Source organism: Alligator mississippiensis, chromosome 3 (assembly GCF_030867095.1).
Source record: "Alligator mississippiensis isolate rAllMis1 chromosome 3, rAllMis1, whole genome shotgun sequence".
Taxonomy (NCBI): domain Eukaryota; kingdom Metazoa; phylum Chordata; order Crocodylia; family Alligatoridae; genus Alligator; species Alligator mississippiensis.
In genome coordinates, this window is record NC_081826.1 from 43,260,745 (window position 1) to 43,282,286 (window position 21,542).

Sequence of the window (21,542 nt, forward strand, 5' to 3'; positions counted from 1 at the left end):
GGCAGACCCTCACACCCCCTCACACACCCCAACCACCCTCCCACACAAACCCTATACCCCCCACACTCCATGTATCCATCCACATGCTCCTTCACCCCACACACCCACAGCCCCCCACAAAGCAATACCCACCCCCTCACAATATACAAGAGTAAGACTTCATTTTAAGCTATTGTGCAATCACCTCTATGTACAAATGCATGTAAATCAGGACAAAAATATTTTTTGAAATCAAATTAATGTTGTAGATGTTTACTTTTTAGAAAATAATTTGGTATTTTTCTGGTTCCGAGATGGAAAAACCCCTTGCTGAAAAGAGTACTTCCAGGAGCAAGGGGAGGGACTTCTGATGGCAAATATCAGGGATTAGGGGGCAGGACTTCTGGTCGCAAGATAACTACCAGGGGGCAGGGCACCTGTCAACAGGCGTGGCTACCCATGTGGCCCTTGACAGCTTGCCAAAACTTGGTAAGTGGCCCTCCACCTGAAATAATTGCCTGCCCTGTCCTAAAGAGTATCCAAAAAAATAATTTATTCACCAAAATATAAGGCCAGGCCAAAACCCTGTCAACTCCCAGGCCTTTGAGACTCCCATCAAGGCATAGTTTTCCTTTCTATGTTCTAGACAGAGTGAAAATTATTGTCCACCTTGAAACGCTTGTCCTCGTTGGTTGTTTGCTCATTTTCCTAGGCTAAAATGTGTTTTAATGTTTGGCCCCCATCTACATAAGCCATCCAACTCAAAAGAGAAATGATGCTGAACCAGGTTTAATAAACAATTAAAATATGATTTGTAATCCATGCCTATGAGAGAACAGACTGGGTTTCTGTTTCAACATAAAGCCTTCTCTTTCATTTGGTTTCGATAAAAATAGCTACCTGAGTTATTAGAAGCAAAGATATATCTGAACAAATTGGAAGTTTTTCCCTATAAAACAAGAATGGCTTCAATTTTAATTCTTTCATATGCTGCGAACTTAGTCCAATGCCAGAAGCACAAGATACATGCCACTTGAAAAGTTTTTTACTAAAATTACTTTGGCAAGATAATCACATCCCTCCAGATATGATATGCTCAAATTAAACAGCTCTTCCAATAGATAAATCTTACCTTTAATAAAAAATTCAGTGTCACTGTTACTGTAAATACTAAGTAAAAGTGCATTATTTTCAGGAGTCTTGAAATAAATGTACCCTTTTTCATATTCATCTGCAATTAAATTTAAAAATAAGTATTATTTGGAGTTCAGTTTAAGCAAAAAAAATTAATCTCAGAATTACAGAAGGTTATTTTTGTTACCTCTAGGCATTTAGAGAGCATTAAAGCTGCTACAAGGCTTAGGAGTGGAGAAACTAATAATGCTGGATTTTCAAACTGCAAGAGATATCCCAAGAAGAGAGAAAACAGATAGATTTTGTATACCTCATGGACCTAATGGGAAAAAATAAAATAAAATTAGCTACAGAGACACCATATTTTCCAAAGCAGTGGAAAAGTCTGAGGAATATGAAACTTGTGACTTAATGTCTTCTACTTTAGAATTTTAAGACTTCAGCATTTTAAAATGTCTTCCACCATTGTCTATTGCAAAGAAAACCATAAACTACAAAATCTAATATTGCTGACCTGTCTGCCTGGACTTTAACCAGGTTTAGCTAAACACCCATCCTCCTCCAACAAGCGACACAATTTTAAATATATCCTGTTATTGAATCAACTGTTTACACAAGCCAGCCATCCCATCCATAAGGCCACTTACCTAACCCAAAGGTAAGCCTCCAGTAGTGTAGAGCCACTGCCCTTCTTGCTGTCAACCTAACAAGGAAAAGGGGATATGGCCAAAGCAAAGGGGGTGTGGCTGTATACCAAGTCATGGCTTCACCTTCAGCCCCTTGAGGGCATTTGCATCCCTCAGGCTCTTCCCTCAGACTTAAGCCAGGAAAACACAGAGGCCCAGGGGGAAAGGGATGTGAGGATGAACTTAAAGTCACCATACTACATACATTTCAGATGGACCCCAGGTTCTGGCCTTTTAAAATCCCAACCTTATAGCAAGGTTTAATTCACATTTCAACAAAATTAGCGGTGACAAGTCATAAGTACCTTCTCTGTCTGTACCAGAGTAAGGCTGTCCAGCAGGAAGAGACACACAGCCTGGACAAACAGAAGATAGTGACTGTACTCCCACATCATCATGAAAGTGTATGTTGCAGCACTCACCAACAGGTAGCAAAAACTCTATGGAAACAAAAAAAAACAACTACCTTAATCATGCTGAATTTCTACCACTAAAAACTGAGAAACTATTAAAACAAAGTATTTGTTCACTAGGAATGGAAATTACTTAAGGAACAAAAATACTTAATTAAATGTTAGCCAATATTTTCTCAGGAAGCAGTTTTATTTTCTATATGTTTTAGTACTGCAGATGAGCATGAAAAGAGGTCTTAAAAATCACCAGTACGTAGTCATGTTTTAGTTAGCCGAATTCTTCTTTCCCCATCCCCACCTCCCCAAGTTTAACCCATGTTTGTTAATGAGAGAAAGTGTCATTCTTAAGACAGTGATCAGACATGTCCAAAGAAACTCCCTTGACAAAGGGACAGGAAGCAAGTCCACCATCATGTTCCTGAGTAAGATAACAAGAGAGCTAAACTGTTCATAATGTTACGAAGAAAAAAAATTGACAAGTCTCAAAAGTGAGTTAGTTGATGGCATCAGTACAAGACTCCAAACCTCCACAATAGCATTAGAGGACAGAAGAATCTCTTTGCAGTGACACAAATGCTTTAGATGGCTGCTTTGCTAAGAGCAAACAATTTCCACTTCTTTTTCTGCCTAGTAAGACAATGAGATGACAGAGATAACTTCTCTGGACCACATTTCTCCTAACTGCATTTTTTAAAGAAATTATATTTGTTTTACCTCAGCAGAAGAATTTATGTTGTTTTTTAAATAGCCTGTAAGAGCTGCAACTTGACATGCAAAATATGGCAAAGCCCAATTTTCCCTTGAAGGAATAGAATAGTCAATTCTTGTTGTATCTGTCCTAAAACAAAGTACAGAAGAACAAAACTATTAAATTGTTTATGAAATAAAATCATTAAGGAAAACCTAAGTTACAGATGCCTTACTAGTAAGCCATTTCTTTTGTGACTGCTTAAATGCATTATGTTTCTTATCAGAAGCAAAAGCCATTTCACTACAAGTAATAGTTATAAGTTTAAAACAGCATCAAAATGGAGAGTTCCACAAAATTATATGGACCTCTCACATAACTAAAGTTTATAGGATTGAGCCCATAAGGGCTGCTTTTCACATTAAAATGAAATATGGTTTCTGATAGAAAGAACAGATTCTGACTATTACACAATACAATTTAGAAAAAGTACCCTCTCAAACTGCTCAAAGCTGCTTTATGCAAAAAGTATCAACACTCTAGAGTAATGCCACTAAACCAAAACAGCAGCAAATTTATCCTATTCTGAAACTATTACTGACAAGATGAAGATTACTAATGGAAGGAAAGCACAGAGCAGGAAAGTGGAAGGATTTTTCCATATAAAAGTGACTTGACAGCATTCAAGCTACCTGAGCCAAAGGTAACATTTTCAAAAGTACCTAAATTATTTCAAAGCCCAAGCACAATTTTCAAAAGCGATTTAAGCCTTTAAAGCCTTGTTTCTACTGACTTCTAACTAAACAAGTTCCAATGTGCTTAATCACTTTTATTCAGCTAATACTCCCTTATATCAGGTACTTTTGAAAATTCATTTTTGCTCCTGATGACCCCTCACAGTGGTCCAATTTGGAGCTCTATCTACTTCAAGCCTTCACGTTTCCAAAGTTGCTTCATTTTGCTAGCTGTTGAGAAAAAAATATGGATTATTCACCATTACCATTTTTTTTCCACAGGTACTGCTTCCAGCAAGCTGATTAACAACTTTTTTTACTTGCCGGCCACAGTGATGAATTTACACCTTCCAAAGAAAGTGTTCCTCAACAAGTTCAGCTTCAGATATATCAACACTACTTTACACTTCCACAGTTCTTTTCTTCCAAGAATCTCCAAGTGATTAATAACTTCTAACAACTCTGATACACAGGAAGTCACACATAGCAAATCAGAGACAAAAGTAGGAGCAGAACTCGAGTTCTCATTCCCTCATGACAAGGTTTTGCTCCCAGCTTTTATAGCAGAAAACAAAGTAAAGGTGCACCTTCAGATCAGGGGTTGGCACCCGATGGCCCAGGGAGCCATCTGATCCATCCCAGAGACATAGGGCATCAATAGGTGGGGGCTTCAGTGGCAGGTACTCTCTCCTTGCCACTGTGGGCCCTCTCCCACAGGCATGCCACCAAAACAATGAGAAGCCGCAGCAGGAGCTGAGACCTAGCACCCGTCTATCTGCCCAACTCTGACCTAAGTTGTTGGATCATTCAAGCCCACCACCTGAAAAAATTGCTGACTGCTATTAAACACTAACTGGATCAGAGATAAATAAGCCTTTCCCCTCTTCTCCATCTTTTACAATTAAATCATTACTGCTATATGATAGCTGGCTCTCTGCATGTCCTTTCATAGCATCTGATGAAGTGAGCTATGGCTTGAAAGCTTTATAAATCTCCGATTCAGTTAGTTTATAAGGTGTACCTCCACCTTGTCTTCTGCCCTACTTCAAACTAACACGGCTAATTACCTCTCAGCTTTTACAGTAGTTTGTATTGGTAGGGGGAATTTTCATGTACATGAAACATGTTAAATAAATTTGGATAGCAGGGTCATCAAGGTAAGAAGGGACTCTACTTTGCATATGAATGTGCAAATTAAAAAAAACAGCTTTTAGAAAACAAATATTTATTCATTTTGTTCGAAGGAGGAAAACACTTGTTGCGATACTGATTGCAGGCCAGAGAACGACAATTGTATTTTGTAACCTTGAAGGTTTTAAAATTTGTTTTCCTTCTCCATTGAAAAAAAAAAAAAGAAACATTTTCATATGTCTGACCCAGAATAGAATTAGGTAAAACACACACACACACACACACACACCCCCTCCTAAAGTCCACTCTGCATCTCAGAAACCTTCTCATGAAAAGCTTCATCAAAATCTATACATCTCTGCATTTCAGCTTCAACAAAAGTGTACTCTAACAAAACAAGCTTCACTGAAAATGCACTGGCCAGTTCTAATAATATTGTTAGAATTCCTTATTGACAATCTAGATTATGTAGAAGATGTTTTTCTTACCTGTTAATAATGAACCATGCTACAGTCAGCATTCCTGCCAGCCAAGTCCCACTCATAACCCAACTGGTTATAAACAATGCAGTCACATAAATTCCCTGCAGTCCAAAAACTATACCAATGTAGAAATACACTGGTTCAATAACTTCCTGAAATTACAAATAAAAACGAAGAGACATAGCGGCAACTGAGCTGAAACTGTAAATTACTACTATTTACTATGTATGTAGTGCTAACAATGTGCTGGGTGCTTTATAAACCGGGAAGAGATGGTCCCTTGTCCTTTAAAGTTTATAATTTAAGTATACAATATGGAAACGCTTTCTTTTTCTGGTGGGAGGCAGTGTAAATTAACAACTCAATGATGCTACGATATAATACGGGTTTTCCTTGTTTTATGCGGGTTCTGTACGTGCGAATTCACTCATATGCAATGACCGTTTTTATACCAAAAATTCGTTATATGCAAGGTAAATTCACTCTTATGCAACTGTTGTGGTGGAAGCCTACAGTCAGTTGCTTTGTGTGGCGCATTGTAGGAGTGTTGCGCACCAAAATATAGTCTCCGGTGTGGATCTGTGCTCCTCACTCATTGTCTATGACATGTGTCTGTAGCTGCCACTCCCATTATGATACTGCTCTGTGCTTGTGTGAACTGTCTGCTGTTGGGAAGTACCAAAATTGTCTTGTAAAAGTGGTAGAAATGGGTCTGGGGGTCAGTACAGTCAAGGTCTTGGAACATGTCCCTATTTGCTACATTGTAAAGTGGTTTCTCTTTATGCGAATTCAGGTTATGCGCTGTTTTCCAGGAATGCATGTACAGCATAAAGCAAGGGAAACCTGCATCTGTTTTGACGAAGATTTTACATTTTCTGCATATATAGTGAGGTTTCACTAATTTTACATTTTCTGGTTTGATAATATCGTACTACAGTGAGATTTATAATTTGTAGGTGAAAAAATAAGCTTAAGGAAAGATCTTGAAGAAGGTGGAGACATGGCAGATGAGACTGCAGAGTAGTTTCCAAGTGTAAGAGTAGAAAAATACAAGTGGTAGAGCTTAAGGTAGGAGACACCATGGGCAGATCAGAGGAGAGTGAAAAGAGGCCAAAGCTTTTCTACATTTTAGAGTGTTGCTGTTTAACCCCAATGCCGTGCTCAGATCACATACACTCAAGTAAAAAAAATGTATTGCACATGGCATACAAAACCTGACATACACATTATGCTATAATACAAACAAAGCAGGGCAAATATACATACTTCACTACCAGATGCTTGATATAATACACTGGCAATCAACTCTGGATATAAGGTCATTTGCTGCACTGCATTAATAGTCTTCAGTGATACTGTTTTGTTGTTATGCGTCAGATCATAAACACCTAAGGACCAAAAAAAAAAAAAAAAAAAATTCCTCAAATTATTTATGCCACTTTAGAAATCATAACAACAGTGCTCTAAAAACAGAAGAGCAGGAAACCTGACTACTAAAGCAAGTGAGTGATGCACTTGCACTTAAATTTAAAAAGTAATAACAGTGTTAGATGTAATTCCATGTGATTTATTCTAAGGAAGACAGGATAAAGTAATTTCTGTTTTTTTTAATGCAATCTGACTTTCAGATTAAAAGTCCATATCTAACTGGCAAAAGCTTCTTTCAGTTTTCTAAAAATCAGCATGATGATGAAATACCCAAAGAAACTAGCTAGCAAGGATATAGAACTTCCTTCACTGGAAGTTCTTAAGAAGAGGTTAAACTCATATCAGCCAGGAATGCTCATATAAGTATTAGTATATATATATATGTATTAATATATGTATTAGTGACATTTTGTTTTGATCAAGGAAAAATTTGGATTTTGGGTTACTTTAGCCTGAAAATTGGGGATTTTTTTTTTTATTTTTTTTTTAAATCAGAGATGACCAGGATCCCTGGTGATCTGCCTCTCACCTCCTCAGAGCCCTAAGGTGGCTTCCCTGGGACTTGCTCCCAATTCCACTTCCCTGGAATCCCAGCAACTGCCCCATATGTGACTTAATCGTTTGTAGGTGATTGCAAAAAGCACACTACAGGCAGTATTTTCTGGACCACCTTAGGAACTTAGCTTTGAGTACAGTGCACTCAAACACCCACCTCAAATGCTTACAAATACAAAACACTCCAACAGCTGGAAGTGAGTTGAGACCATGGATCCTTCCTCACTCCACTTGGGAAGGGGAAAGTACCCAGTGGACCCTGAGAAAGAGCCATCAGAACCAGACTAAATGTAAATGAATCATGGCTCCCCTTCTCCATCAGTCAGGTTTCCCTGCAGAAAGACTCCTTCTAGAAATGTAAGCTGTGCTGGAAATCACAAATAGTCAAGTGAGTAAACCAATGTAGGATGCCCCCCACCACCACCCTGGGTGGATAAAAATCAATATTTACTTTTATTTTAATCAAATATTTTTTAGTGAATCATATTTTTAGGATGCTTTTAAAAAAAACCTATATAAAATAGTTTTAATTTCAGATATATTAAAACTCAAAGGTATTATCATGGAATAGGGATTATAACTTCTAATTATATACTATTTGAGACAATATATTCATGTAACTTTTTTACAAAAGTTTTATAAATAGGTCAACAACAGGCCATGGACTATATTAAGGGCCTAATCTTAGGGGGTTCCCAGAGGCTCCTCTATAGATTAGTAAAGATTAAAGAAAACCACTCTACCCAACTGGACTCAGTGCTCAGCCTAGAAGATCCCATTAAGCATTTTTGTGATGCTTAGCTTCAGTTCTCAAGCTCTGGATTTGTGTCTCCTGAGATGATACCCTTATTAACTGCAGTATATGGAAATGAGAGATAACAGACCTGATTAACTACCCATCAGCTCATCTCTCTGCAAGTTTGTGCGCAGAGAGCCAAGCCCTTACCTCTCTCTAAAAGTGCCAAGTTTCAAAAAGTTAAATGAATAAAAGATATAAAACAAAAAGAATGCACTTTTTGTAGAAAATGATTAAATCTAGGCTTCCTGACAAAGATTTAAATCATGATTTAAATCACATTTGAGATAAATCAAACCCACCCTGCTCCTCAACCAATTCCCTAGGTCTTGGCTGTCTTTGAAGCAGATGAATGGGAATGGACCAAGGATAAGGTTTTACAGTACACAGCTGGAACTAGTGGTCTGTCTCATCAGTTACTAAGTCCTTGATACTGCACTTTTAGAAGTCACAGAGAATATCTGTAGGTTTTAGCTTGAGCAGGGCAGCATGTAGGTGTGAAGGTCTCCAAAAGTTTCACTTAGACAGCATGGATGCTCAAGGATGGCATCCCAGATTCTGATGCAAGCATTTCCATGGGGTCCATAGAGAGCTACAGCACACATTTTCTGTACAGCAAAAGAATATAAGCTTTGGTGCAGAAAATCCTTGCAAGGATGGGTAATGGATGAGGTAATTGATGAGACAGTTGCCAAAAAAACAGCAGAGCATCCTTCAGTACCACAGGGTGATCCATGGCATGCAACCAGCACGTGGGCATTGACAAACTTTTCATTCCAGGGAAGAGTCAGAGGGCCACATTATATTCCAGTCCACCAGAGAAAGGTATGTGAAGCTCCTCAGGGGTACTCATACAGCCATTATTGAAAGGTTGATCCTTTATCTTATAGGATTATTGAAGGGTTAATCCTTTATCTTATAAGATCCTCTGTAACTTATTTGGCCCTGCAAAGAGGCAACATCTTGAGGCAGAACAGTTTTGTGTAGCACTAAGACAGAACAGGCAATGAGGTTTCCAATAGAGACTTTGTATATAGCCTGTCATTTGGCACTCAGGACATGGAAGACTGCCATGTCAGTATAAATAATGAAGGCCTGCAAAACTGAGGAACACCAGGGTGCAAGGACAAACCACGGCTCTTTAACACTGACGAGATTCCAGGGAAAAGACCTACAGCAGCCCAAGTGATGGTCGCCTTCCCCCAGCTGAGCCTGCAACCTGGGAATCACTCAAGGCAGCTACATCTGGCAGTCACAGGTGGACCAGGGTCCACATGGAGAAACCTATGGCTTGGTGTACTCACCATCTTGGGAGCATTCAGTAAAGGCCCTGAGAAGGAATGCCAAATTTTTTGGGAAAAGTTTTTCACCTGTCACCAAGTTGTGCCAGTGTAACAAAGGCAGACTGTCCATTTACTGTCATTCTAGAATCAACTTCTATAGCTGCCACTGCTCCCACAGGTGCTGCCACTGAGGGCCCAAAGACAAAAGATACAAACTGAAGCTGCAGCTCAGAGTAGTAAGGAAGAGGAGATGCTAGCAGAAATGGTAGCATCTTCAGAAAGAAGACTTCTGGCTGCAGAAGGTTGGTATTTGCACATGGAATACCAGAAGAATCAGTATGCTGACTTGATCAGGAGGAGTATTTCCCAGGTCAAGCATGCCACTATGTTCCAGGCCCGCAAAAAACTCTCCCTCCATCATAGAACAAGCCTTCATGCTCTGGACACATCTCCCTTTCCTTTCTGCCCATGTCTTCACACACTTCTCCCACCTACCCCTCCAGTCCAGACATTTCCCCCTACTCAGCTGCACCAAAAGCAGGCCCAAGCCTTGGTGCTCATGTAAAGTACCAACTCTCTCTCCTGAGACTTTTTCAGCTAGCCCTGCTATACACCCTCACTAACCTACTACACTGTAAGACCCTAGAGCCCCTACTCCAGCACGGGAGGGAGTTCCAAAACAAAATCATTCTTGGAGGACTCAGGGAGACAGGGTTAGGAACAGCAGTCCTTGGACTTTACAGGGCTGTGGGCACTTCACCTCATGGGAAAAGCAGCATGGTGTAGAACTCCATTCGCTTCAATCCCTCCCCTCAACAAGACAGCATGACATCCCATCACACTACCCCTAAGGACTCCTGCGCCTCCTAGGGTCCTCACTAAACCGGTGATAGCAGGGCTAGGTCACTTACAGGCCACTTTCAGGAAGCACATCTTCCTCTTCCTTTTCTCCCAGTTTCACCTCTGCACACCCCGCCCCAGTTTGCAAAAGCACAAGGAGCACACTGAATACTTAAAAAGTTTTTTTCCATTTCAAAATGAGTTGTCCTTTGTATCTGACTGGGCTTTATAGCTGTGTCCTCTTCCCAAATAAGCCACAAGCCACTGGATGTAGTTCATGAGAATGCCTTGATGGTTGGAGTGTTCCAGAGGCTCAATCTCTGGGACCTTGTTATCAGCTGACAATCCTCTGGGTTTCCATTACCCAGACCTCTGGAAAGACCCTGCCACTGGCTTGGCAGATGTTGTGCAGGATGCAAGCCCGATTATCCAAAGCAGGTACCACATGCTGGTGTCCAGATGCATACCCAGTACCCTCTACCCTGCCTTGAGCTGTCCAAAGGCACACTCAATGGTTAATCAGCAGCTACTCAGCCAGTACTTGAAGAATTCCTTCCAAAGATCCAAATTTCTAGCACAGAGATTCATGAGTCATAGCAGCAGCAGGTATCCAAGCTGGAAATGGTAACAGTCACCCCCTCCAGCTATATGATGGGCACACCATGGGAAAATACTTCTCCATCATCAGGGACACTATGCTTGAGTTCTTAAAGACCCAGGCATGATGGACTTTGACCAACCATCCTGTAGCTATATTGGTAAACTACCCCAAGTTGTCTTCAATGCCTTGCAGCATGATGCAGAAGTACCCCATGCAATTAATCTACTCCAAGTACCAGTGCACTGGGAAATTGGGTGCCATTAATTGGCCCCCACACAAGTTAAAAAGCCCACCCAGGCAAATCTATCTAGGATTTCCTTTAGGCTTATGAGGCAGAGGAAGCATGGCTCTTGTACCTTCTGGACAGTGTGTCATTTCACCTGTAAAGCCAATGCAGCTATGGACTTGCTTGCATCAAAGTGGCTGGTGACCAGCTGGCAGTAGTGGCATAAGTGAGGGGGAACAAGCATAGGAACAGCCCTGGGCACTGCCTTTGGGAGGTAGGAGAAAGAAGCACAGAAATAGCTGCTCCCCAACAGCACAACAGCCAGCTCTGCTCCATGCAAAGCTGACAAGGGTACGAAGCTGCTCTGTTATGCCTCTGTAAAACTGGAGACTATCAGAGATTGCTAGCTTCCAAGCAGCAGCTGCCAGCCACTTCTCCACATTCTTGGGCACCCTTGTATTTGTGACCTGCCCCTAGAGCAACAGAGTCAGCTCTGTGCAGACCAAGGAAGGTGGCCCTGCTCATCCTGCAGTTCTGCTGCCACTGCTTTTCATACAATGTCCTCAGGACTATCTGCTCCCAACAATCAACACTTGTTGCTTCTGGGCCCAGAAGCAACAATACACAATCTGAAGAGATAGAGAAGGCTGTCCTCCATGGACTCATTTATTCCTTCTCTGGTACATAGCTCTTATACATAGCACAACTCAAGGAGGAACTTTTTAAGTACCAAGATCATGGAGCTTTGAGTTTCCATTCTGTGATACACCAGATGGCAGACATAATGGAAAAGGGCTATCAGTATGATCAGGAGGCCAAAGACTACAGATCAAGGAGGTGGAATACATCCATTCTGTTTCCACAGGGAAGGCAATACACATGAAACTGACCAGCCCAGTAATGGCAGGAAGCACGGAGCCGAAGTCTGGGTGGCAAAATACTTATTAGGCTTTATTGTTGCCACTCAGCTCTTTTCAGAAGCCTCCAGGGATTGTGGTTAAGAGGCAGGCTAGGATACCTGCTCATCAGCCTCCTAGTTGTGGAACAGAACAAGAGCATCAGCTCCAGTACATTATGAAGTGTATTAACTGGGACAGGCCTGTATATTTCTACAGTCCTAAAGCAGTTCAATTTAGGAATGCTTCAAATTAGGACAAAATTTAAAGCACTTCACATGAATTTTTGCCCATACAGTTCAATGTCAAAATAAGATTCATCAATCAAGGCTACACATGTATTAAGAGTAATTCAAAGGTATCTAGGGTGGGCAGGCATGTTTTAGAGGAGGTCTGAAAATGTTAGATTAGCACTTGACTCTTAGTTTAAAAACTCCTGCAGAGTGGAAAGGTTGGTTTTATACTCCTATATAGGTCTCAGAGAAACTCTCTAAAAAGGGAAATGTGACTTTGTAAGTTTAAAAAAACATAGATGTTTGTCATACCTCTTTCAAAGGATGGAGCCTTTAGCAAGTCTTTATAAAAAGAGTAATAAATGGCGCTGTCACCCTGAAAAGTAATTTCTCGTTCAAGTTCCTAGAAGAAAATTAAATAATTTAATATATATTAAATTGCTAACAACTTGATCTTATTAAGAAAAGAAAAACATTTTCAGGTGTGCTGTATTACAAAAACAACCTATGGATGAAACTCCACTGGCCATCTTCAAAGCATTCTACAAAGAATTAATTTTTATAGCATTATTGCCATAAATATATTGCTTCCTATAATTTACAGACCACATAACTGAGCCTGAGAAGTGAAGCATTTTGCCTGAGGCCACACAGTAAGTCAGGGCAAGAACCACAAATCATTTAGGTGCCTAAATCTAAAGTTGTAAACTTTAAAATGCCAACTCAACTGCTGCCTATCCCTGAAAGTTCATAACATTCCTGTACACCTCAGTTTTCATCAGTGAAGTTTCCTAGGCTCTTTAAGATCCACTTACAGACATGCCCAAAAACATCTCAGTTCTGACAGTCCTGAAACCGCCTTCCGGATCCACATATTTAACATTTCTCCACCTTTCTCAGACACCTTTTTAACAGATTGAACTTTTCACACAAACAGCTACAGAGAGGTGGAGCTGGAACTTTGAAAAAAAACTCAGCAGGTAGGGCACTCCCTCAGGACCTGAGTGATGCCTGTTTTCTTCCCTCCTCAGCCTGAGGAGGGACTGAAATCAACACCTTCCACTTCCTTGCAGAATACCCTAAAGACCACAGTAGAAATAACCTGGAGGGGACAGTATCTGTCCTGCCTGGAATAATTAGATCTTTATTGGAATAGAGAAAAAAAGAAAGAATGACTTTGTAACCTAAGAGTACTCAACTAATCATTTTGGTGCCAAACTCTTTAATGGATTTAGCCCTGGAAGGCCAAGCCCAACATGGCTCTGTCCTCCTAATCACACCACTACAGCTGCTCCAGCAGCTTCCAGACATTTCCAGTGTAATGCCCAATGCTGCTGTTTAAAAGAAGACATGGGCTTAGCCATTGAACGTTCATATTAAATTATTTTGACATAATGGCAAAAATTCTTTTGAGCAACACAAATGACACGCACTGAAAAATCACAATGTCTGTATCTGTATGTTAGCAACACCTGAACATGAATCCATGAGACAAAGAAAAGGTACTTCTGTAATCCAGGGGCTTTTTTCTTGAAGAATTTCAAAGCTCTGCTGTAACAGGGGGCCTCTACCCCCTGGTTACTTTAAGAGAAGAAAGAGACAACTGGCTGGGGGCCAGCAGGGATAAACAGGCAGCCAAGAGGGTAAGTGGAGTAGCAGCTCCAAAGCTGCAAGCCACATACCTCAAGAAAACTGGCTAAAAAGAGAGGTTTCAAAAAATGGGCTCCAGGCAATAGGCTAAAAGGCGGCAGCAGCAAAAGCTGAGAATGCTGCTAGTAAGTAGACAAGGGGCACAGACAGAAGTGCAGCATCTGGATGTAACTCATGACAATTCACAGAAATCACCATGAGTTAGACTGATCCCTCTGATCCAGTAGACGTTAGCTGTTGGATCAGGAGGGTGGAGGATCGGCTCCAATTTGGAGCTGATCCAGGGAGAAAGGCTGCAACTTACCCTGACTCCATACCCCTCCTCTCCCAGCTCCATTTCTGTCTCTGGATGGGAGGGTGGGGAAATTAGGGGATGGAGGTCTTCCAGGGTTCTCAGCCTTGCTGAAGCAGGGGGGGACGACAGGTAGACTGGAGCTCAGTCAAGGTGAGTGGACCTCCCTCCCCTGGCTTCTCCCCCTCCCATCCAGAGACAGCAGCTGTGCTGCTGTGTGGCAGACAGAGCAGACAGAAATTAATAATAGGAGCATACAATGAGAGCTAATTTGTTAAGCGATCAGAGGACTCTGCAGCCAATCTCTTCTGTTTGGGCATGGCTTTAGAGAGATTTCAAGGGGCTGACTGAATGACAAATGTCATTTCTGTCTGTGCCCAACAAGAGTATGGCCAAGCAGCAGAGCTAAGTGCTGTAAGACAGCGCAGAAGCTGCTTGATTTCAAATAGCTGGCCACAAAACTGTGAGCCTGCTCCTAAAGAGACTGGATGCATAGAAGCAAGCCTAGACTGGTTAATGGGAATCCCCTGTGCCTGACTCTTACAAGCAAGGGTCAGGTGATTGGGAGGGGTGGAATTAAGTGGTATATAGCTTGGCTCCAGGACTAGAGGGTCACTTTGGCCCTGAGGGTCGTAGGGAGACAAGCCTTATGGAGAACAGGCTGAATTAAGCGATCTGCAGGGAGATACAAGTACCACAAACAGCTGGTAGGGCCAAGAGCAACTTTTCTAGGTTCATCTGGCAAAGAGAAGTTAGCTATTTTGGTTAAGTTTTATTTTCACTATTTTGTACCACAAGGCTTGGGAGTGGCTACAAGGGAGGCTGGAGGCCATGGTGGGGACCCTGAAGATGCTCCATATTGTGAGTTGTGGACTAAGGGCCAGTGGGCTGAAGCCAAGGTAGGGCCAGCTGCAAAGAGCAATACTCAAGGCATGAATATGGCTACAGAGACACCAAGACTAGTGCCAGAGAGACCCAAGACATGTTTTTTTTGCTTTGTTTTGTTTTTAAGCAAGGCTTACGGCCCAAAGAGCTGAGCCAGAGCCAGGGGCATACAGCAGACAGAAAGACTAAGGAAGCAAGTGGCCAAGACCAGTCAAGGCAAGCACCCGAGACCTACTCTGATACTCTAGGGGCAGCCTTCCAAACATATATATATCATCCAAAAGCATGGTAGGTAAAGATAAAGTGGCAGCCTTGGGAGTGGGTAGGGAAGGACTAATTTAGCTGCAAGGAGGTGCCATGGTTAGCCTTTAAGATGGATCCTGTCACATCTGCTTCTTACAATGGAAGAACTATGTTTTTTTATGAAAGGTTCACAAAAACCCTCTACAACCGAAATGACTATAAATAATCTAAATGCAGGAGCAATTACTACCTCTCATTGCCATGCCCTTTCAGGAATAGCTCAAAAAAAATCAACATGAACTTTGTAACTCTATTACAGATCTTATAGTCTGTAGTGGCTTTTGTCAAACTAATATAAGCTAGAACTCACTGTATGGCTCTAAAGAGCCTTTTAAAGTATCTAGATGATATTAACCATAGAGTGCAATTTCTCAGCAAGATAACACACACAAAATCTATTTTGATATTATAAAAACAAGGACATCAGATAAAGAATGACAAATATTAACATATTTAATTATTTTATATTAAAATTTAAAATATATGCAAGATATAACAGTTTCCCTCTCTTGAATAGCACTACATAATTACTAATTAATTAAATACTAAATAATTAATTTAGATAAATTAATAGGTATCTCTGTTTTTATGTGGGAAAACAGGCATACAGAGACTGAGCAATCTGCCTGAAATCACAAAATGAATTGGACTTAATTCTGGAATCGGAACTCAGGAGAGATTTCTGACTCCCAAGAAAGATCCCAGCTTAGAGAGCCTAAATGATAAACTTAACAGATAAGTAAGGATACAGTAAACCCCAAGAAGGGCGCACACAGTCATTATAAGTGATTACTCAGTTTAAATGCAACCTATGGAGGTTCTCTTTAAAGAAAATATAGTGCACACACTACTAGGAAAATGCTGCTACAGAAGTTAGTTTTCAAGAACGATATGAATTAGTGATGGGTGAATGCTTTTACTAAGGATTCTGGAAGGGTGTTCCAATCATATCACGCAGCATGGAGGAAAGTATGAAGACGCTTATGAAGGAAGACATTAAGACTAGCATCAATACCAAAGAGGATACAACAGATTAAGTTATATATACAGGCAAGGGCTGAAGGAGTTAGGGTGTTTCAAACTTCTTGTTTTCACTTGACTTCCTGATCAGTGGGGCATTACAACTCAGAATTATTTCAGAACTATTCTATTTTTTTTACCTGCCTGCTGGAAAACCAGAATTTCCGTTCGTGATAGGTTGAAAGGTACACAGCATACATCATCCCACTAGTGACAGCTGCGAGACAGCCAAAGAAAAGCTTTGCAAACCGTTGAAATAATACATCTGTAAAGAAATGTTGAAAAATGAATATCCTCCACTCTGTTAATGTAACGAAGTAAAAACAAAAAGAAAGTTCAATATGACTAGTACTCTACACACAATTCAGAACGCCAAGGTCATTAAAATGAATCCAACAGTTGCACCCCTGACATACACAGAAACCAAAATACAAGAGAACCCGGATGATATGCAACATGTTTAGTTTGCAGCAGATTGCCAAAATAAGGATGATTGAAGAAGCAGCGCCTTTGAAGTTAAAGCTTTAGCAATCAGTTGAGTTCATCTTACACAGCTGATCAGAGAAGTGGCACCCTTTGAAATAAAAGCCACATAAACAGCCAGAACACCTAAGTGATACCACAGCAGCTGTTTGTTGCAGCTATATGTACTCCTGGCTAGTCTGCAGACACTGATCTTTGCAGAGGTTAAAAAACCTGACCCTACAACAAATCCAATTTCTACTGAACTAGAGATACACTCCTTGTGTGGGACTATACCCTTTGTTTTCATGTGTGACTTTCAAAACAATCCACTGAAGGAAAAACATCCTCCAGAAAGATAAGTGGACTCAACTCCAATTTTACATGTTTTTGGTAAAATTCATTCAAAATGTATATACACCAAGGAGGGTAACAGTATGTTAAGATTCCAGCACCTTATCTCTCTTATTTTTTTTTGTTCTTCCTGGAAAATAGGACAGGGCTAGCTTGGATTTTACCAGTTTATATCATTCAGTCAAGTTCCATTTCTGCTCAAGTTCTCTCAAATTTAAACAGGCACGTTTAACACAAAACATTTTGATTCAGTGTGGTGATTTAATAAGTCTATTACACTGAACAACAATTTGTGTTAGTTATTGGATTGCTTAAAACATCTATTCTAGTTCTATTTTCCTGCAGAATTACCATCCACTCCCAACTTGTAAACTGACAGATAATTCCACGTTTAAAAGTGTCGTGTGTGTACTTATGCTTGAATTAAAGTGAGTGGGGGGTGGGGTTTGGTTTTAAATAGACCAAAAAGGTGCAATTTTAAGGAAATACTTTTTATAGGAAATGCAATTAGTACGTGGCAAAAAGTTAAAGCAATCTAGCATTACCACTTTTCTTTATATTTGAAGTTTCATCACAATTAAGTTCTCCTCTGCATATTTTTTGATTATCCAAAAATATCCCTCAAAATAAACAGTAACAATTACTGTACTGGAAATACAATTTACAGCATTTTAAAAGAACAATGAAAAGTTAACTGAAAATACTGGAATTTACATTTTGGTGTTCTTCCTAAATTTGGGTTTTCTTTCTTTCTCTCCTTTGAAGACATCTTATCAGCTTCTGAGCAGTTTTGCTTCTTTCTTTGCCGCAAATCTGCTGTTCCTGAAGGTAATTTCAGAAGTTATTGCAATATAATATACAGAACACCTTCAGACACATTCACAGGGCATGAGCCAACATAAAAAGATTGATGCAACAGCACATCAAAAAACAAAAAAAAACCACCCAGCACTTTACTGGAAGAGGAAGTATGTTAGTTTGACCTGGCTCCCTAGTGTCTGTATAGATCAGGTGCTTTAGCCAGGCTTTTTGGCACTTTTATCTAATAGTTGATTCAATCAGGTGTTAGATAAAAGCACCTAAAAGCCCTGTTGAAGCACATAGCCTATATAGACATCAGGGGAGCTGGGTCAAACTAACATGATGCCTCTTCTGGGTATGCATTGTGCTTGACACGGGCATACCAAGCTGAAAGTAAAGTGCTGGTTTTTTTCTTTCACCTCTGCAAACAGCCTAGGATTAACAAGGGTTCTTGAGAGAATACAATGTATATGTTTTTCTAAAAATTAAGAAAGTTGAAGACCCTGTTAAAGGGCAATCTGGCCAAACCACAGATCTTAAAACTGTCTTGAGCAATCTAGTCCAGGGGTCAGCAACCTTTTCAAGCTGTGGGCTGGACTGACCCAGTTCAGGCCAGCACTACCATCCAGCTGCCTCAATGCTTGTCCCAAAGGCAGCATGGGGGGACAGTGTGCAGCTGGTACTCATACCCACAGCAGCAGGGGAAAGTGACTGCTGGTGAAGGCCCCCTCAACCCGCCACTGGAGGGAAGAGTGCTGGTTGCAGACACTCTCCCTGTGCTTCTGACACAAACTGGATTAATTCATCTGCTGAAGCCCCACAGCCATAGGCCAAATCAAATGGCACTGCTGGCTGGATCCACCTCTAAGCTGCTGAGCCCTCCTCTAGTCTAGTGGAGCTCAACCATTTACAGTGGTTGGCCTGGTCACACCAGGTTGTACCACAGTCTACCACTCATCCTGTAAGCGTAAAGGAGAGGGGAGATGAGGAGGAGAAAAAGATGGAGGCCAGTGTCAGAGGGAGGGGAGGGGAGGGGAGGGGAGAGGAGAGGAGAGGAAGAGAGGTTATCGCTGGCTGCAGAGGGGATTAGTGGCACAGTACAGGATAAAGGAACAGGATGCGATGGGCCAAGTGAGTGGTTGCTGATCCTCCGTGCCCTGGGCCAGAGCTGGCACAGAGGCTGTAGGTTGAGCACCGCTGATCTAGTCAAAGAATTTCATGGAGTTATTTGGAGTTAAATCAAAAGCCAGTCACTTTTGGAAGAATTAAAGCACCTCTTTTAGACCACCACCTAACTTGAAAGGCATCGCTCTTTAGACCCTGCGGTGTCTTGTTCTGACTATTAGTTACACTCATTTTTAAAGGTGTGCACTTTATTTCCATTTTAATGTGTGTCTCGTTTGGAGAAGGAAAACAACTGTATGAGCTGAAGACCGCCCATCCTTTACCGTCCAGCTTCTTTAACGGGTTTTTTAAACTAAAGTAGGCAATTCCCAAGCATCCACAACGCAGGTGTAGCCGGCCAGCCCGATGCAATCCTGTAGCGCTGGGAGGAATCGGCTCAGCCACAGGGACGAGGGGGTGCCCGGCTACAGAAAACATGTAGGGGGGGTTGGGGGTGCCTGACTACAGAAAACATTCAGGGTGCCGAGGCCTCAGGCCGACGGGCACAGCATGAAACCCAGGATGAACTGCAGCAGGCACAGTCGGTTCCCTCTGACGCCTCCCAGCCCGAGCAGCAGGGCGCTGGGAGCCAAGCGCCGGGCCGGAGGCGGCGCTTCAATGCAACGCGCCTTTGTTGCCGCCCGCTTTGCTGAGCGGGGCCCGGGCAGCGCGAGCGGGGCCGCAGGAAGGGTCCTGACAAGGAGCGGAACGCGGGGCCGGGGCCGCGGGGCAAAGCGAAGAACCGCGGGACAGCGCCGCTCCCCGGGTCGCTGCAGCGGGGCGGCGAAGCCGCGGCCCCGCCGCCGGGCTGAAGGCCCGCTGCTCCCCGCTCACCTTCCTCCATGGCCGCGGCGCTGCTGTCCGAGGCGACGGGCCGGGCCGCACTCGCAGCCACCGGCGGGGACTGCTGCCCCTCACTTCCGGCCGCGCCGGCTCCTGGGCGGGCGCGGGGAGCCCGGCGGCGGCGGACCAGGAGGCGGCGCGTCTGCGCAGGCGCCTCCAGCCCGGGGCGCGAAGCCCAGCCCCGCCCCGCGCGGAGGGGGCGGGGTGAGTGCCCGCGGGGCTGGGACTGGAGCCTTCAGCCCCCGGGCCTGAGCCGGGCCATAAGCCGGGGAGCAAGTCAGGTCAGCTCTTAGCCAAGGACCCGCCAAGTATCTTGTGGTTTCTCGCTGGGCTTGGGCCGTTGGGGACCTTGGCTTGTCTGCCTGGCCGCGTTGCCTCAACAGCCACGGTGTCAAGCTTGCCCCATGCCCCAGGCTGGACCCTGGTCCCCGAAAAAGCAGCCACAACAGGGGTTAATGCAGCTGTTGCTTCCCCTCTTCTGCCAACATGGGCCCAACAGGGCAACATGTCCCCATGCCCACGGCAGGCTCCATCCCTTTACCAACCTCACCGGGTTTGTGAGGCTGAATTGCCATCTCTTTACCAGCCTGCAGGCCGCAAACCCAACACCCCTGCTCTAAAAGAAAAGACCTAAAGCTGAGATCCCCGTGCGTCCTCCTGGCTCCAGACCCCAGCTGTCCGCCACTTGCTGTGCTGTCCAAGGAGCTGGCAATGCTTGACTCGGAAGTAGTTTCAAAATCCTGTCTCCCCAGCAAGAAGCTGCTACAATAGAAAAGCCTAAAAAGAAGAGGTTGCATTTGTCACTCATGTCAGGATTGCCTCCCCCCTCCCGTGCTTGGAGCAGTTCCTAGGTTGGCTGCAGCCACACAGGAAGTGGGAGGTGATTGCATGTTGGGCACAGGACCATTCTTCTGGAGATATGGGGCCCAGCTGCCTTACAGAAAGGCCCCGTCTCTCACAAGGGAGAGGCACCACCTGCCAAAGCATCAAAGGGTCTTCTGGGTATCTACTGTAGGTGCCATTGGACTCCACCAAGATGGCAGATGGCATTGGGGCCTTCAACACTGAGCTTTCTGCCTGAGGGAGCTTGTGTGGGGGAGCAGAGTTCTTCCTAGCACCCTGAGACCACAGCTTTCCTCAAGCTATAAGCTCTTCTGCTTCAGGGGAGATAAGAACATAACTGCCATTTACAGGTACTCCTCACTTAACGACCTACCTGTTTAACGACCGCGCGGACTTACGACCAGCTCTCCGAGCAGTCGGTATTGTACGAAACGTATTGTGGAAACGGCAGCACGGCGTCTCAAGCCAAGGCACGCAGTATCAAGGGGCGGCTCCTCACTTATCAACCAATTCGCTTAACGACCTAGTGGCAGGAACGGAACTCGGTCGTTAAGTGAGGAGTGCCTGTACTGGGTTAGGCCATTGGTGCATCTTGTTCAGTATCCTGTATCATAGTCTTCAGCAGTGTCTACTGGTTCCTTGGACTCAATTGAGGGCCAGCGGGTGCTGGCTCAGTGCTACCCCTTGGAGCACCTGTCATTAACCTTTGATCTCTCCAATTCCCATCCCTGTTTTTATTTTTGTTGTTCCCTGGGATCTGCTGTTGTGTTTTCAGTGTCCCCCCACTCCCGACTGAGGGAGGGTTACAGTTTTCTTGGTG

The 21,542-nt window shown here is 43.0% G+C and overlaps 1 protein-coding gene across 2 annotated transcripts in view; it reads right to left on the reverse strand.

The window, feature by feature from the left end:
• The window catches only part of DPY19L4 (dpy-19 like 4), a 65,881-nt gene extending 45,875 nt beyond the window's left edge, over positions 1 to 20,006 (reverse strand). Inside the window, exons 1-10 of one of the 2 annotated variants that reach the window (XM_006273944.4) lie at positions 19,871 to 20,006; positions 17,786 to 17,893; positions 16,396 to 16,520; positions 12,418 to 12,508; positions 6,514 to 6,635; positions 5,254 to 5,399; positions 2,927 to 3,050; positions 2,105 to 2,239; positions 1,301 to 1,432; positions 1,112 to 1,210 (exon numbers count right to left, since the gene is read on the reverse strand). In XM_006273944.4, the coding sequence (XP_006274006.2) occupies positions 1,112 to 1,210; positions 1,301 to 1,432; positions 2,105 to 2,239; positions 2,927 to 3,050; positions 5,254 to 5,399; positions 6,514 to 6,635; positions 12,418 to 12,508; positions 16,396 to 16,520; positions 17,786 to 17,893; positions 19,871 to 19,880 (1,092 nt within the window). In that variant the 5' untranslated portion in view covers positions 19,881 to 20,006. Of the gene's footprint in view, positions 1 to 1,111; positions 1,211 to 1,300; positions 1,433 to 2,104; positions 2,240 to 2,926; positions 3,051 to 5,253; positions 5,400 to 6,513; positions 6,636 to 12,417; positions 12,509 to 16,395; positions 16,521 to 17,785; positions 17,894 to 19,870 lie in introns of those variants that run through there. The other variant, XM_019495755.2, reaches the window with a different exon arrangement.
• Between the last annotated feature and the right edge of the window lie 1,536 nt (positions 20,007 to 21,542).